This window comes from Hyperolius riggenbachi, chromosome 1 (assembly GCF_040937935.1).
Source record: "Hyperolius riggenbachi isolate aHypRig1 chromosome 1, aHypRig1.pri, whole genome shotgun sequence".
Lineage (NCBI taxonomy): Eukaryota > Metazoa > Chordata > Amphibia > Anura > Hyperoliidae > Hyperolius > Hyperolius riggenbachi.
In genome coordinates, this window is record NC_090646.1 from 385,419,279 (window position 1) to 385,437,936 (window position 18,658).

Genomic DNA, 18,658 nt, shown 5'->3' on the forward strand with positions numbered 1-18,658 from the left:
AACGCCGGCTCCCGACAATTCAAAGCTCCTGGGTGCGTCGAGCTGCAACGCACCAAAACGCAGCGTCGGATGTGAAAGGTAAAATGAAAGTCTATGGTCTTTCATTTTACCTTGGTTAACGCAAAGTTTCGACTTTGCGTAAAACCGCAGAAAACGGGCTCTGGTGTGAAAGAGCCCTGAAGAAAATGTCAAGACCTTAAACTGTGAACAGAAAAATACTCAAGACACGAGTGGTCCTAAGCCTGCATGGATAGATAGATGCACAGCTCCAGAACAGCTGAGAATTGGAAAAGTTTTGTTCCATGCTTCCAATTTAAACGAAACTATATGATTGCTGTGACAACTTTCATTGTGTGAAAGTGATTCATGACATTTTTCTTACTCAGTCAAGAGAAGCAACTTAAACTACAGATTTCAGATCACAACTATATATATTCTGATGAATGCTGACCTTGTTAGGGGATGTCACTTGCTCACTCCAAGTCTGAAAACAAAAAGAAAAGAGACGTAAGAATATACTTCAGAATTAATCTGCCATTACGCCAATCATTACACCTGTTATGGCAGAAGCATGGAAGATAAATGTTAGTAGCCAGGCTGGCGTTCCGTCTATACTAGGTCAAGTATTCGCATCCGAGTATCAACAGATTAAAAGATCCACTAAAATGCATATATTTCTTAGTAGTTAGGTGGCTGAAAATGTAATTTTGAGAAGATCGACATGTAACCCATTGTAGAAGAAAGTCAAGAAGATTTTCTCATGGTAGCCATATTTAAAAGCTATCTCAACTTTTGTGGAGGAAAAAAAAACATCCTACAAGACATCAGGTGCAATGTACATTATGTGAAACATACCCCACAGCAAGATTGCTTCTCTATCTGTTGGTCTCTCTGTGTGAGATTCTGCAGGAGTAATTGCTATTAACTAAAGCTGGCCACTAACGGTCTAATTTCTAGCGCAAAATCGTTTGAGCGATCAGATATACTGATCGGAATTGAAATATTGTAATACATCGTTCACTACACCATCAACGAACCAATCTTTGCTTCCTATCTATCACAACCAACAACAAAATCTAAATTTTGGTTCGACGAAAATTCATTCGGACGTCATTTTTTTCACTCGTTCATAATCGATTGTGTCCACCAATGGAGATTATTTAGAACAAATCCGATCAGAATTTCTGATCGCTCAAATGATTTTTCGCTAGAAATTAGACCGTTAGTGGCCACCTTAAGAAGCGCAAGTGGTAACTAGGAGTATCTTCACAGGACTAGCGGAGAAAATATTTGCATCTAGATATCCCCTTAGAGGCGCATAAGTCTATGGCTAGTTTTGTTCAAAACAGGGCAATGGCCAAAAGTGAATGTGGGCTTTCACTTGTGTTTTAAAATCCGCTTTAAACCCCTTCCCTTCACAGATGTCACATAATTCATTTATGCTGATGGAAAACGTTTTGCTGAAAATAAATAGAAATAGAAATCGGTATTACAAAAGCTGTGCCAGATTTTACATGCTCAACCATTCAATGTGTATTTGGGGCATTGTTTTACTTGGGATGGGGGAGGTTAGGATTGGATGCTGGGGTGGGTGTGAGAGTGGGATTGCTAGGGCATGGCGGGAATTTTACTTTAGGAAAACATTTTTAAAGGGAGATTCATTAGAAGAAGATGTTTACTGTGTGATGTTGGTGTTGGAGCAGAAGTGCATCAAACCTTGGAAACTGTTCATACACTTTAGGTGCAGTCATAAGGCTCCAGTATATTAAGTGTAAGGATTATGCCCCCATCCCAATGACGTTTTGATCATGATTAGTGGACTTCATCAATGTGCTTCCCCCAGTTTTCTTTTCCTTTGCCTTACATTCCTGTTAAATTACATCAATGAGCATGCCAGCAGAGTGAAATGATTGCAACAGAAGAGAGAACTGGAGAGAGCCTGCTGGTGAGTAAAGACAAATAACTATAATCAATACTCCATGCTTATCTGCCAACCTCTGCATTGGCATGGGATGTATATTTAGTGTCTAAATGAGACCCGGGAGATTGGGGACATTGACCATTGACCAGTTTTTCCTTTTCAAACGCCGCTCTATCAAAGACTTAAACATAAAGATATTGCTACAGATGGCAAATGTTTATTTTTTCCTTCCTGAACTTATAACAATTAAATAAAAAATGAGAGCTATAGGGTGTTTCATCCACCTATTAGGTCATGACGACACAGCTGGAAGTGGCAAGAAAGCTGCCGGAAAGCCTTCGAGCAAAGCCCCCACAGTGGTTTTGCTTATGGGGGGGGGGGGGGGGGGTTGGTCAAGCACTCTTCTAGTTTGGGGTGAACGAGTGAGTACAAATACATTTCCCAAAAGTAACAACCATTTTCATTTGATCAATTAAGGAAACATGTTTATTGTATTTTAGACACACTGGCCCCTGTTCAAATAAATTTTTCTCTTGAGTTTTCTCCATGGTGATACCTTGTCAATAAAATACCTTTTAAGCCACCAGCAAGCATGAAAATACTTAAAATCATTTTGATAGCACTTTTCACCTTCATTTTGGTAATTTGTCAATTGCAAAGTGCTGAAAAGTTATTTTAAATGGAAGATAATTTTTGAATTGCAAAGTGCTGAAAAATTGTTTTTAATGGAAGATGACTCTCGTATTAATCTGTAAATGTTATAAGCTAATTATGCAATTGCAATGGACCAGTAGTTCTCAAAGTCTGCTTCGCCAAGCAAGGTTTAAGCTACCGGTACATTTGTTTAGTATGGGTTACTGAATTGTCAACATCAATGGATTTTGCATCACATTATTTAACACTTGTCCAAGATGCTTGGCTACATTTTACTAGATAACTGTTCTGCCGCTGGTTGTCTAATATGATGTCTACCGTGTTGAAGCACCAAGCATCTCTCTTTAAGGGAATTCCTCCATGTGAAAAGTACATGCCAGAGGATTTGTCTAGCTCAAAAGGGCTTGTAAGAGTAGCAATCCTTAAGGCCAATTAAGCTATTAAGATGTCCAAATAAAGACAGCTTTTTGGAATCTGTACAGTTCATACATAACCATTTTGTGACACATTAATGCATTTGAGAACAGTGTCACTAAGCACATCAAGGAATGTAATAACATTTTCAATTAACACAGTCTACACTTATAAAGCTATTCTGATCTCTGACAGCAAGAAACCAAGAACTATGGGCTATTGTTAGCGCTCACCTAAATTAAACCTTCATGTCTTTTGGGTTCATTTTTATATTTACAAACCGTACATTATATTTACACCATTACTTATGTTAACACTAAAGAAAGCCTTTACCATGCAGGCCTTTTTGGAAAGCTATTTGAAAGCTTTTTAAATATTGAAAGTTATATTATGATAATGGAAGAATACACAATGACCACATCAACCAGGATAGAGGTTTATTTTACCCAGGTCTGAAACATTCAATCACAATGTATTTTTACTTCAGAGAAGCTTTGTAGCAAGGTCAATTCACAAGCATGCAATAAAATACAGTGCAAATATTATGAGCCTGACTACTATTTCCTAGTAAAAAAAACCCAAAAAAGTTCCTTTACTTTTTTTTTTTTACTCATTATCTTTATGTTAGTTATCAAGGAAAAGCTATCCCTGAGAAACCATTTGCAAAATGTGTACACTGTATAACCACCAGTTAGGATGTAGAGATATAAAAGGGCAGGTGCACACAAAAAAGGGAGGGGGTGGTCAGGAGAAAGATGGAGGTTTCTTACTTGTTGGTTCAAATAATTACTTCTTTATATCCAAGTAAATCCAAACATTTCCATTTCTCAGACAATAAAATTCCAACTATAATTATGCTCAGGGGTTACCCATCTTCCCTCAACATGCTGCTTTATTACCTGGAACTCTATCTACTTTGACCATCTATTGTAAAATAGTTTACACTCCCCTGTATTAGAAAACATAATCTCATTCTAATTATTATTATTATTTTTGATTTATATAGTGCCAGCATCTTCCGTGTCGCTGTACACAAGGTATAACAATACAGAGTATACAATACAACACTTGATACAAGACAAGAGGGTATAACAGCCAATACAGTGAACAAATTAACTACATGTTTTTACAAAAGGTGGGGGGTATGTACACCCATTACACAGCATTGTGAGACAAAAGGGGAAGAGAGCCCTGGCCAAAAGGTCTTACAGTCGAAACATTTAAGGTATATGACAGTAGGTAAAGGGAAGCTGTGTGTGGAGTTGTAGAAATGGTGATTAGTGGGCAGGGTCCTAGGTAGGAGAGTATGCTTGCCTGAAGAGGTGAGTTTTCACATTGCGCCTAAAAATAGTAAGTGCGGGTGAGTGGCGGATGTGTTGAGGGAGAGTGTTCCAGAGGAGGGGAGAGGATCGAGAGAAGTAGTGCAAGCGGGAGTGGGAAGAGGTGACCAGGGAAGAAGACAGAAGTATATTGTTAGCGGAGCAGAGATAGCGTGTAGAATGGTATCTGGAAATAAGTTGATTTAGAGGAAGGAGCTATGATGTGCAGAGCTTTGTAAGCGAGAGTAAGCATTTTAAATTGTATCCTTTGTGTAATTGGCAGCCAGTGAAGGGACTGGCAGAGGGGAATTGGGCTGGAGAAGCGGGAGGAGAGGTGGATGAGTCGTGCAGCAAAGTTCATGATAGACTGTAGCAGGGCTAAACGGTTGGCAGGGAGGCCACAGAGCAGAGAGTTGCAATAGTCTAGTCGGGAAATAATCAGGGCGTGCACCAGAAGTTTGCTAGTGTCCTGTGTTAGAAAAGGGCAGATGCAGGAGATTTTTTTAGGTGGAGGCGACAAGAGGAGGATAGTTTGTCTATGTGTGGTTTGAACGTGAGACTTGAGTCCAAAATTACACCTAGACAGCGAGCCTGGGGAACAGGTGTAATGGAGGTGTTATCAACAGAAATAGTGATGTCTAGCAGGGGCATTGAGTTGTGAGGTGGGAAGACTACTATTTCAGTCTTGTCCATATTTAGTTTGAGGAAACGGGAGGACATGAAAGAGGCGATAGCATTGAGACAGTCCGGGACACGAGCTGTTAAGGTGTCCAAGTCAGGTTCTGAAATAGTAGATCTGGGTATCGTCAGCGTATAGGTGATATTGGAAACCAAAGGAGCTGATGAGTTGACCAAGACCATATGTGTAGATAGAGAAAAGGAGAGGTCTGAAGGACTGAGCCTTGGGGAATTCCAACAGTGAGGGGACGTGGAGTGGAGGTGGTGCCGGAGTAGGCAACTCTAAAGGTCCTATCTGAGAGGTTGGAGGAAAGTCAGGAGAGAGCAAGACCCTGAATGCCCATGGATGAGAGGATTTGGAGAAGTAGGGAGTGTTCCACTGTGTCAAAAGCAGAAGAGAGGTCGTCTAGGAAGGTAAGAATAGAGTAGAGGCCTTTAGATTTAGCAGTCACCAGGTCTTTTGTTGCTTTAAGTACGGCAGTTTCGGTTGAGTGGCTGGGGCAGAATCCAGATTCGTGACGGACTTAGTCAGTATAGACGTGGCGCTCAAGTAGTTTTGAAGAGACGGGGAGGAGAGAAATAGTTGGGCAGTGAAGAGGGGTCAAGAGAAGGTTTTTTGAGTATAGGCGTATTAAGGGCTTGTTTGAAGGAGGATGAAACGCTGCCTCTGGTGAGGGAAAGGTTGAAGAGGGAGGTTACGGCAGGGGAGATGGTAGAGGATAAGTGAGTAATGAGGTGAGAGGGCATGGGGTCAAGAGGGCATGTAGTGGGACGTGATTTAGAGATGAGAGAGGAGACAGTGAGTTTGGTTAGTGTTGAGAAGGTTGTCAGGGAGGATATAAGGTTTGGGGTATGTATGGAAAGAGGAGGCTGTTGGTTAAAGTTTTTTGAGATGTTGGTGATTTTATCACTAAAGAAGGAGACAAAGTCCTCGGCTGAGATGCAGGGAGTGGGAGATGGAGGAGGGGGTCGGAGGAGGGAGTTGAATGTAGCAAAGAGTAGTTTAGGGTTGTGGGAGTGTGAGAAGATTAGTGAGGAGACGTATGAATGTTTGGCTGCTGTAAGGGCCTGTCTGAGTGTGTGCAAAGCCTCTTTGTAACTTTATAATGCATCATTTTATTATTTTTTTAATTTATATTTTTTATTTCAGTACCTCGATATCAAACTTTTTGTTGTTGTTGTTAGAAAAATAGGCACTAGGAACTTCTTATATTTGTCTACAGTTTGATATGTTTTATTACACAGTACCACCCATGGGTCTATTTTGACATTCAAGATTTTCTCTATAATCTGGATCAGTCCAAGAACTTGGTTTTAGGACAACGCCACCAGATAATGGAGATGTGTGCCTCTAATCTCACAATTTCTCCAACAGTCTTCTCCATTTCTCTGTCCATCTTAAAGCCAATGGGTACCGGATTCAAAAAGAAAAAGTCAGATACTCACCTAAGGAGAGGGAAGGCTCGGTCCTAATGAGCCTTCCCTCTCCTCTCCCGGTGCCCTCGGTGCTGCGCTGGCTCTCCCGTTCGCGTCCGCCGCCGCAGGGACTTCGGAGGTCTTCGGGAGCACTCGGGCTTCCGAAGACGGGCCGCTCCATACTACGTACGCGCGAGTGCGTCATAGAGGGCGCTCGCGCATGCGTAGTATGGAGCGGCCGCGTCATCGGGAGCCCGAGTGCTCCCGAAGGCTTCCGAAAGCTCCCGAAGGAGTGGCAGTATTTGACCGAACTGGTCGAATACTGCCACGGGGGATCCTGCGCAGGACCGGGCACCGGGAGAGCAGGGGGAAGGCTCATTAGGACCGAGCCTTCCCTCTCCTTAGGTGAGTATCTGACTTTTTCTTTTTGAATCTGGTAAACATTCACTTTAAGCAGTGGCATGAATATGGTCTTCAAGGAATGGAGTTGGACATCCCTGCTCTATCAGATCCTTCACCTTCAAGACTTCATCCAGAACCCATTTACTGAGATTTTCAGGGTTCATACTATGGGAAAATACAGAGGATCCAACTAAGGACACCAGAGAAAGGATCCTTTACTCCAAGTTAATAATTTATTCATCCTGTCCCAGATCTCCAGGATATGTCTAGTAATCCAAACTTTACGTGAAGGATACCCGAACTGACACGTGACATGATGAGATAGACATGTGTATGTACAGGGTCTAGCACACAAATAACTATGCTGTGTTCCTTTTTTTCTTTCTCTGCCTGAAAGAGTTAAATATCAGGTATGTAAGTGGCTGACTCAGTCCTGAATCAGACAGGAAGTGACTACAGTGTGACCCTACCTGATAAGAAATGTCCCTTTTTATCTCTTTCTTGCTCTCAGACGCCATTTTCTGCTAGGAAAGTGTTTTATAGTTAGGTCACAGGTCACACTGTAGTCACTGTCTGAGTCAGGACTGAGTCCGCCACTTACATACCTGATATTTAACTATTTCAGGCAGAGAAAGAAAAAGAAGAACACAGCATAGTTATTTGTGTGGTAGGCACTGTACATACACATGTCTATCTCATCATGTCACATGTCACTTCGGGTATCCTTTAAGTTCCATCCATGGCAAATGTCCTGTATTACAACTCCTTCCACTTTTACCCATTGTTATCTTTAAAATAGATAGTGTAGTGTAATTTTAAATCTGGTGATATCAACCCTCATATTTTCCCTTTTACAGATAACTACTGACCTTCATTGTCACTCTCTCAATCCTTTTGTTAAAACAGCTTCTGATGTATTACAAGAGCTACCTCAGAGGATTCAGAATTTATTGAGACCAATTTGAATAAGTACACATAGACAATTTTATATAGGAGAGAACAGAGGCGCCAAAAGGATAAAAGGGGTTTTAAATGAGCTTAAAAGCCAAAATCTTTGGCTCACAGAGGTGCCGAGTGTTGTTTGTTTTGCTAGATGCTGTAACTCCTTTTTCTATTGCCTGAGGAAGCGGGCACTGACCCGTGAAACGCGTTGCTTTGTTTTATCTGGAGTTCGTTAATAAATAGACTGAATTTACAGTCGTGTTGTGTCTGCTTGGAGGAGGTAAGTCCACCACTGCCTCCTCTAATTACCAAATTTTTGGCTTTTAAGCTCATTTAAAACCCCTTTTATCCTTTTGGCGCCTCTGTTCTCTCCTATATAATATTGTATCCACCCTGGGTGGAGGGTTGCAAACCCTTTTCTACTATCTACAGAGAGCGACTTCTTATTCCTGAGTGGGGTCAGGATAATCTCCCCACCTGCCTTTACAGTGGTTGCCTATTGGTGACCCATGCTTGTGAGTATAACAACTATTACTCTATGTCATTATCCCCTTTGTCAATACATACTACACTATTGGGGCTCTTGGTGTTCCTCTGTTTATCTCGTTTACATAGACAATTTTATTTTTCTATTTATCTTAAGGTGAGTTTCCACTAGGCACAATATATCTATCTTTAATCGATTTGCTTCCTGAAATATTTGTGTTATTTTTACAGGGGATCTAGCTTCTTTTATATTATATGTGCCCAATCTAAATTCTGCTATTCCATTCCCCTGGGGCACTCCCAATCCTTCCATCTCATTAACCCTCCTGGCGGTTTGCTAAAAATCTGCCAGGGGGCAGCAAATACGTTTTTTAAAAAAAAAATTCTTTTTCATGTAGCGAGACAAAGTCTACGGGATCTCCGCGATACGGGATCTCCTGGGCGGGATGACGTCACCGACGTCATCGACGTCGTGACGCCAAGGGGGACTCTGATCCACCCCACAGCGCTGCCTGGCACTGATTGGCCAGGCAGCGCACGGGGTCTGGGGGGGGGGTGGCTGCGGCGCGACGGATAGCGGCAGATCGGCGGGTAGCGGCGGCGATCGGGCACTGCGCGCAGCTAGCAAAGCTTACCGCCAGGGAGGTTAAACATTGTTATTACCGTATAATTTGAGCAAACTTCTCCAAGTCCACACGACTTTATTCCAGTAAGAAATACAAACAGGGAAGGCCAAGCAGGAAAAAAAAGGAGGGGAGGGGGGGGGAAGAAATGTTTGTACCCTCTCAATATAATGTGTGTTTTATTTGCAGGTGTGCATTAGTGCTAAATTGGACAATTTTTTATCTCTTCGGTCTCCTGTAATACCATTGAAGGGAAATGAGTCCCCACAGGAAGTATCTCTCTTTAGGCTGGGGTAAGAAAGCAGTTATAAACGAAAAAGGCCTATGTTGGGTTCAAGTCAAGCAAGACAAAAGTGATAAATGCTTAAATGTGGCAAAAGGGGGCAGTGGAGAATGTATGGGCAGGAAGGAGGAGGGCAGAGAGACAGAAGGGGAGCCTGGAAAGTCTCCACTTATGAAACCCTATAATTATCTAACATGCTCACACTACACCTGGAAAACATGGTGGGGTTGAGTGTAAATAATCCAGATCTAGATATTGCATAATTGAGCCCCCCCCCCTTTTACTTTAACAATCCTTTTACTACCACTGGCTACTTTTAATACAACCCAGACTATAAACCTGTAGACTCTTCTCAACTGATTAACAGAATCTCCTGCTTCTGTCATATTCTACTTTCCTAATTTCTGCCATCTTCCTGATGGAATGAATGGCAGAACTGGAAAACAAGAATACCAGTTCTTGAGGCCTCTAGGTCCTCTGGAAATCTGTCAGTCTCTGTCCTTCCTTCCTCTGTTGTTCACAGTACATAGGGACAGCCCCCACAATGTTGCAAGTTGTTAGCTTTCAAACAGTTTAACAGGGGTTTGAGACACTGCCTTGGGCTGTATTGTCTCCCAGTCCAAATCTGGGAAAATGGCAACTTTGGACACTAAATGTCTGACCATTGTTTAGCCATTTACAGAACCTCCTCCTTCTTTACATAGTAATACAGTCTAAAATACATCTCTAGGGTTGTCCACATTATTTGCTGTTACTCTTTGCCTTATATGGAACCTAAGGTGAGAGTGATATGGAGGCTGGTATATTTATTTCCATTTAAAAAATGCAAGTTGCCGGACTCCCCTCCTGATCCTCTGCCTCTAATGCTGGATACACACGGTGCGTTCGTGCACTCAATTTTCCCGTCGATTCCCGTCGATTCGTTTATTTCCAACGTGTCCGATTTGGATTTCGATGGATCGTTAGGTCGATTCGCATGCAAAGTATGCCGAATCGACCTAACGATCCATCGAAATCCAAATCGGACATGTTGGAAATAAACGAATCGACGGGAATCTACGGGAAAATCGAGTGCACGAACGCACCGTGTGTATCCAGCATAATACTTTTAGCCAGAAACCCTGAAGGAGCATGCAGATCAGGTGCTCTGACTTAAGTCTGACTGGATTAGCATTTGATTGTTTTATTGTTTCAGGATTGTGAATCAGAAGATCAACAGGACTGCCAGGCAACTGTTATTGCTTCATAGTGTACGCTTTAAAAGCTCTGTATACCCTGTCCATTATGATCTGTATAGTTTCCATTCAGTAAAAGATCTTTTTAAGGATTGGTTCTGCCACACCATATAGGTTTTCATCCTCAAAACACTCTCAGGCAAGCCTTTCATTCTCACATTATTTTGCTTGTTTTGATTCTCATAGTCCTTCTGTTTGTACATCACTTGTCTCAACGTGCCATGTTTTGTGCCCTTAGTGTCTTATCTAGCTCTTCTACAGCTGAGTCCTGTAATACAATCATTTCTTCAATCTGCTTACTCTGCCACCCAGATACAGTATATGGCTTGATGCACACTATTGCGTTTGGGTTTCTGATGTAGACCACTGCTCCTTATACTCTGCACTTTGGAAGACACACATGATATCACATTACTGTATAAGTGCATCATCATAGAAATAAGTCTGCATCTGCAATACCTCTTTTAAACCTGCAGTTTCATTCACATCTACATTTCGAACATTCATCGCGACTCCTTCATGCTCTTGTGGACTCCTTGGCTCTTCCTGAAGTACTAGGATATTTGGTTGCTCCCTGTGTTCCTACGGCAAGACAGAGAGTGCATGTTAAAAAAAAAAAAATCTTTGAAAATGGTTTTAATGTAATTTCACTGAAATAAAAAAATAAATAAATAAAAATGTTAAATATAAAATTAATTTAGGCTTCTAATAAATGTAAAGAATACATAACAGTGCATCTACTAAATACATTTATGGAATAGTCCATCATGATGGGTGTGTATATACAGTACATAGTTCGCATTTTTATAACTATAATTTGTTTTTATTCATATAGTTCCAATATCTCCTGTGGCGCTGTACAGAGCACATAACAGACAATAGTGGGGTCAATAGATATATAAATAGTTCTACTCATGTAAACTGGGCAATCGGGAAACATGGACATTTCTGTGCACATCAATTTTCCATTCAGTTATAACTGACAGCAACTGATTTAGTTTAAAAGGAGCCTAAGTAGAAACTAAAACATTATCAGGACTGCTTCAAGATCTAAATGAACAAGGGCAAAAAGGCTTATACCAGTGCATCTCTTTGCAAAACAGAAGTCTCCTGGTTTTCACATTTCTACACCAGGGGGCCGTTGCGATTGCAGACAAATCACAAGTATTCAGCTAGTGTTTTGACTGGTACGCAATTGTGAATGCCTTTCTTGAATCATCTACATACTACTAACAAGCTTTACACACCGCAAGAAGATATTGTTAGTTTAGGTAATATGCATCAATCTGTTATCATTTTTTATTTGTACTGCACCAACATCTTCCGTAGCGCTGTACAAAGTGAGGAGCATAGATACATTTTATTTATTTATTTAAGTATTTATATAGCGCCGACATATTACGCAGCACTGTGCAGAATATATTGTCTTGTCACTAACTGTCCCTCAGAGGGCTCACAATCGAATCCCTACCATAGTCATATGTCTATGGCCTCGATTCATAAAAGTGCCTGCGAGCGGGGAAAGTCGAGCGGGGAAACACCGCTGTCGGTATTTCCGCCTTCAGGGTGGTAATTCATAAAAATGTTGCCTGTTGTGACAGGCGTGCGGAGATACTCCGCTGTAGGCAGGCGTTAGGCTGTCGGGAGACATGCGGAAGCCGGAGAAGCAGGCGGAATCCCTCCATGCGGTGTTCTCTCTGCAGCTGCTTGGGAGGTCTGTCCCATTCACTGCAACGGATTCCGCACGCTTCTCGCCACATCAGAGGTAGCGGTAATACCCGTCCGCATACCGCTACCTCTAATCTTTATGAATTGACCACTTGTTACTTTTGCTGTGATAATCACCGCGCAAGGCGGTGATTTATCACTCTGCTCGTGGATGTCGGCTTTTCATGCGGAAAAGCCTTTATGAATACAGATCTTGCTGTGTGGTCGGTAAAGTGTGCCGTTTTCTGCATTCCCGCATGCGGGAATGCTTTATGAATCGTGTATTGTGCAGTGCATTTATCATAGTCTAGGGCCAATTTAGGTGGAAGCCAATTAGCTTATCTGTGTGTTTTTGGGATGTGGGGGAAACCCACGCAGACACGGGGAGAACATACAAACTCCTTGCAGATGTTGACCTGACTGGAATTCGAACCGGGGACGCAGCGCTGCAAGACGAGAGCGCTAGCCTACATACACAAAGTTCAAAACATTGTGTAATCTAGCAACACTCATACAAAACATACAGTACATAGTTTATGTGTGGTTTGAGACATAACTAAAACTGGTACATGTTTATATTATAGAGTACAGCAGAAACAAGAAACACTAGGGGGAGGTCCCCACCCTTGCGAACTTACAATCTACAGTATAGTGGGATGGAGACATTAGGGGATGAAAAAAAGGGGTTAGCAGTTGAGGCAGTGAGCCTCCAATGCTAGCAATAATGCATTATAACCTGGTTCAAAAAGGTGTGTTTTGAGAGTATGTTTGAAGGTTTCAAAGCTTGGAGAATAATTTGCAGGCTGTGGGAGAGAGTTCCAAAGGAGAGGTGATGCTCATAAGAAACCCTGGATGCAGGAGAGAGAGGAGGTGACCAGGCTGGACTACAAGAGGGTCTGATTGAATGAGCGAAGGTTCCTAGAGGGATTGTGTCTGGAGATGAATCAAGAAATGTAGGGACAACTTATGGACAACTAAGGTGACAACTTATGTAGAGCTTTGTATGGTAGCGTTAGTAATTTGAACTGGATCCTTTGTGTAACCTATGTTTAAAGTGTACCAGAGACGAGTCTAACTAAAAGTTTTATACATACCTGGGGCTTCCTCCAGCCCCATCCGCACGGATCGCTCCCACGCCACCGTCCTCAATCTTCTCCCTCTTTGGTACCGGGTTCCATAACTTCAGCTAGTGACGGCTAGTCTGTGCAAGAGAAGTGCGCCCACTACGTATCTCATAGAGGGCGCACTTCCCTTGCACAGACTGGCCAAGACTGGAGAAAGTTATGGGACCCGGTACTGAAGAGGGAGAAGACTGAGGATGGCAGCGTGGGAGCTACCCGTTCGGATGGGGCTGGAGGAAGCCACAGGTATGTATAAAACTTTTAGTTAGACTCGTCTCTGGTTTCCTTTAAATCAACTAATTCCAAGTGAGATGTGAAACTATTATTGTTTAATATTTATATAGCGCTGACATTTTCCGCCTTGCTGTACAGAGTATATTATCTTGTCACTTAACTGTCCCTCAGAGGGGCTCACAATCTAATCCCTACCTTAATGATATGCCTATGTATGAATTGTGTAGTGTATATATCTTTTAGGGGAAGCCCATTAACTTATGGAGGAAGCCCATTAACTTATCTGTATGTTTTTGGGATGTGGGAGAAAACAGGAGTGCATAAAAGAAACCTACGCAGACACAGGGAGAACATATAAACTATGTGCAGATAGTGCCCTGGCAAAGAATTCAAACTGGGGACCCAGTTCTGCAAGGCAAGAGTGCTAACCACTATGCCACCATGGTGCCCAAAATGATGCATTAATTTACTAGCTGAATGTTTTTAAACTAGGAAATGCAAACGTTGTTACAGGCGTGTAGCTATATTTTTATGCCATTCTCTAGGTCCCACACCCATGCCACCTGCTAGAGGTAACGCATGCATAAAAAGAAAGACTTTAATTTTACAGTGCATTTAAGTTCCCAGTACTGAAATATTTATCACATTCTGCAATAACGCAGGATGTGGAAAATTACATTTTCCATTTAGACTAAAAGGTAAGTAGAATCATATTCTAATATTAAACATTTATTTGATGAATCATACATACCGGTAAATCAGGAAAGGTCTGTTCTCTGACTGCAGCGGTACACTGTACAGCATGTGCATTAAGAGATGAATGTACACCGCTTGGAACAGGCCAAACTGTATTTAAGATATGATTGTTAAGACTTATTTCTTACCCTGGATCCCTCTCCTTTCCTCCTATCTGTAAAACCATGTGACTGAAAAAAACAAAAACCCAGATAGGCATGAGCCCCCAAAGCATCAATTCATCACAGGCTGCTAGGTACACGCCATACAATTTTCTGTTAGATTTACCTGCCAGATAGATTTTTTCCCATCATGTTAGAAAAAATCTATCTGGCAGGTAAATCCAACAGAAAATCTAACAGAAAATTGTATGGTGTGTACCCTAGCATAAAGTGTTTCTTATGAACAGTATATTATAAACAATGCAAAATTGGAGCTAACCATGACTTGGGCCACAACATTTATAGCCACAAGCTAATAGCAGGGTACTGATAAAATGTCAGAGGAGTTGAGAGAATTCTTTGGTGCAGTCACTGATACAAGAGTTGCACAGCACACAAATAATAAATGCCATGCACTGCAATGTGCTCTCTTCCTCTGACCTACTTGTGCACGTCTCACTCATCACTTGCATGATTTCAGCTGCACAATTTCTCTAGGGTAGCACATATTCTTTGGAACACCTTTTAATCCTGAGATTGCTTCTATCCTTAACAAGCTCAATCAGGCCCTCAAATGCTGTTTCATAGAAACAGGGCCGGTTTAAGCAACAATGGGGCCCCAGGGCAAAATAAACCTGGGGCCCCCCCCAACATATACCCCGGAACAAAAATCGGCATTAGGGGACCCTTTTTGCAGCTGGTATAGTCAGGGTGTGAAGTCCCAATCGGTCAGAGCTCCACATTCTGGCTATCCCAGCCTGCATGGGGTACAAGGGGTTACAAAGTTTCAGGAGGGGGGACCCCACATAATTTAAAAAAAAAAAAAATTCCCACACTCTAAACATAAAAAAAATTTGGGAAAATAGGGAAAAATACCAGGGATCTATTTTCTTCATACAGCCATATGGCGGCTGTATAGCGATCCCTGGCCAAAGCGCTGCGGCTGCATATAGACCCCCTGGAAACCCCATCAGGAAATTTATTGCGCTTTCGTTTGATGCATGTAAAATTACTCTACCGTTAGGTTTGCTACTGAAAGTGACATTTACCGCATTTAAAACTATACTTTTTTCCTTCTAAATTTTAAAATCGATTTTCTCAAAAACTATAAGGTCTTTTTGAAAAATTGTTTTTTCCTCTTATTTCTAATGATCTCCTTAACATATCCTGCAAATTTAGGATTTCTAGCATTTAAGGTGGATTTGCTATTAACCATTAAAGTCGGCAGGTTTTTAAATGTTTTTTTTTTCCCTTTGAAACTTTAAAATCGTTTTTCTCAAAAACTATAAGGCCGATTTGCAAATTTTTTTTTTCCTCTTGTAGCCACTGGGGGCCCCTACAAGCTCTGGGGCCCTGGGGCAGCTGCCTGCTTTGCCTTAATGGTAGCGCCGGCCCTGCATACAAACTGCCTACCCATTTCCCTCTTTGCATAAACCCTTTGCTAACTAGCAACTAAAGCCTTGCATATACACAAGATAACCTTCAGCCAAGATGATCGTTCTCAGCTGAGAATCCGGTGAGTGAAGCAGCCCCTTGAAGTTGTTTGGTAATCCACATGGTGGTACCTGTACACAGGACACTCCTTGATCATACACCACCTAGTGTCGCTCCCCCCTTTCCATTGATCAGCACCTGCTGCTTGGCTATAGTCAAACAGTGAGTTTGTACAGAGCTTGATTCACAAAAATTGCCCTAAAGATCAATCATCAATTGTTAGGGGTGATAGTTGATGGTTCTTGAGTGAGTGTATAGGGATTTACTTCCACCACTTTTACCTGCTGCCATATTCCTTACTTATTGTATTTCATATTACCCTACCTCTTTGATTGTAAAATCTCTTGGCTAGGGTGTTCTTCTCCATCTGAGTCATGTTTTTGTGATTATTTGTTTCAGGTTTCTAATTTAATTTCTAATCCTGTCATTTTATCTACTCTACGATGCCTCTTTCTTTTGTGTTTTCCATGCCTTTCCCTCTCTCTCTGCTTTCTCTTCCCTGCTACTCTCCATCTCTTCGGTCTTTCCATCTCCTTTTATTGTCTTTGCCATCTTTTTCTCCTTTCCTCACTCTCTGTTGCCTTAATTCATTCTCTTGACCTTTCTCTTTTCCTACTGTCTCACCTGTCCCTCTGTTGTGCTTTCTGAAAATGGATTCACAATCAGGAGGAGAGAAAGAGGAAAAGGAGTATATGAACAGCAATCGTTCTCTCAACATACCATAGAAAGAAAGAGCAGAGTTTTCTCTGTCATGCGTCTCCATCCTGGAGGAGAAGGCTATGCAAAAGACACTCTATATGGATAGAGTGTCTTTTGCATAGCCTTCTTCTCTTTGTCTATAACTCCCTTAAGATCTCCCTTTTCCTCCTCTTCCACCTTCTATGTCTCCAGGATGGAAACGCATGACAGAAAAAACTCCACCCATTTTCCACCCGTTTTCCAAGGAGCAGGGAACAGTCAAAGGTACCTTATTTTCATTTTGAGATGGAAACATCGCTCACCACCCCTCCATGCCGAAATGGAAGCAGGACCAGGCGTAGCCAGATCAAACAACACCGAAAGAAGGAAAGTCCGCTTGCCCAAATGGCATAAAAGTACAATATTTATTGGAAAATTGTTCTGAACAGAGACATAGCAGTTCACGCATATCAGAGCATAAACTCACTCATTAGTCAAAGCTGATGACTAAGGAGGGAGTTTGTGCTCCGATACGCGTGACTGATAGGTCTCTGTCTAGAACATATGGCAATAAAGATTGGACTTTTATGGTTGAGTGGACTTTCCTTCTACCTGTACTTTATTTTCTGTTAAGGTTATCCCCCAGAGGCCTTTTGTCTGTACTCTTAGTTAAGGACTACCTGTTTTTTAGGAACACCAAGGGCCATATGCAATTCTCTTTTTCACTTATCTCCTAGGAGATAATTTTTCATCTACGATTTTAAATAACTTTACAGCACTTTTCAACTAAAAAAGTACCAAAAAGTAGGTGAAAAGGTACTAACAAAATTATTTTGAGCATTATTTTACTTTCTGGAAGCTTAAAAGGAATTTTATTCACAAGTTTAAAAATATCACCTAGGAGAAAACTCAGGTGAAATAGGGAATTACATATGGGCACACTTCTCAGGCCTTTTGCCTGAACTTCAAACCTGCTGTACAAATGTGGTACAAACTACACAGAAGAGTTAATATATGTATACTCAAAGCCTGGTGCTAAAGGTTCTACTGCTGCTGCTGCTGCTACTACTACTACTACTACTACTACTGCTACTACTACTACTCCCCCTTATATGTAAATAACAATACAGGCATTTGTCAGGGAATATCAGCATTCGCAAATGGTATTAGTGTAACCACTTCACTAAGCAACAATGACTAGGAGCATAGACACAATTATTCCAACTGCTCTTAATTATGATCCCTAAATCAATACAAAAAACATGCGATACATAACTGAGACAGAAAATATGTAAGAATAAGTTGCTACACCTTTTTGCTGCACATTGGATTGGAGCAGTTGCTTCAAAATTAGCTAGTTAGGAATTATTTTTTATAACCTTGTTCATGTCAAGATGGTTTAGGTCAGTGTACTGAAGAAAATAAAAATATTTTTTATCAAAATGTATACAGTCCCCTTTCAATAATAAGGATCTCTTCACACTCAGTCTACTTGGCATATTTTACCTTATTTTTTATGTACATGTTTACTAGATGAATTATGAGCAATGTACATAAAGGAGCTAATTGTTTATACCACCTTCAAAATGTAAACTCCTGTGAAGCATTCCCACTGATGGCCACCAGGCGGTGCATCTTCCTGAATAACCATTTTTTGAGGAATATCTTCTATGTTACCAATTTTTTTTAGATATGTTAAGGTTTCCACCCCTGTTCTGGGCTAAGGGCACTCTGAAAAAGAGCTTGAAAAAGCTTGATGTCTTTTTTATTTTATCACTGTGATTCTGTGGGTATGTTTATGATTCAGCCTGCCTCAGTGTAGTACACTGGTTGCATTAAGATCCCATTGACATATTCTGTCAGCAGGTATTTGCTTATTTAGTACTAGAAGGGCACCACTGAGTAAAGCATATTTTCTTCAATCTGTTGCTCATATTGTTTGTTTCAGTGTGATACTAACTCAATCTGACATACCCACACATTCTTCAAAGAGAGAGTGTATATTAAAGCAAATGCAGTGGCTGTAGGAAAATAATTTACACATTGCCCTTTTTATGATGGTGTTCTTTCTGGCTTCATTTATATTTCTCTTAAAGGAACACTGTTGATTAAGATGTTTTTTTTCAATTGAGATGAGAATAGTTTGGGAAGTGCT

The 18,658-nt window shown here is 41.3% G+C and overlaps 1 protein-coding gene and 1 long non-coding RNA gene across 5 annotated transcripts in view; one reads left to right on the forward strand and one right to left on the reverse strand.

Annotated features, from left to right (window-relative positions):
• Positions 1-18,658, reverse strand: part of SLC24A2 (solute carrier family 24 member 2) — a 259,384-nt gene that overhangs the window by 143,486 nt on the left and 97,240 nt on the right. For all 4 annotated transcript variants that reach the window (XM_068234400.1, XM_068234401.1, XM_068234402.1 and 1 more), the window contains exons 3-4: positions 10,833-10,955; positions 452-484 (exon numbers count right to left, since the gene is read on the reverse strand). In XM_068234400.1, coding sequence (XP_068090501.1) covers positions 452-484; positions 10,833-10,955 — 156 coding nt within the window. The remainder of the gene's footprint in view (positions 1-451; positions 485-10,832; positions 10,956-18,658) is intronic.
• The window catches only part of LOC137516955 (uncharacterized), a 41,288-nt gene continuing 34,025 nt past the window's right edge, over positions 11,396-18,658 (forward strand). The window contains exons 1-2 of the long non-coding RNA XR_011020541.1: positions 11,396-11,644; positions 12,883-13,059. This is a non-coding gene — a long non-coding RNA (uncharacterized lncRNA). The remainder of the gene's footprint in view (positions 11,645-12,882; positions 13,060-18,658) is intronic.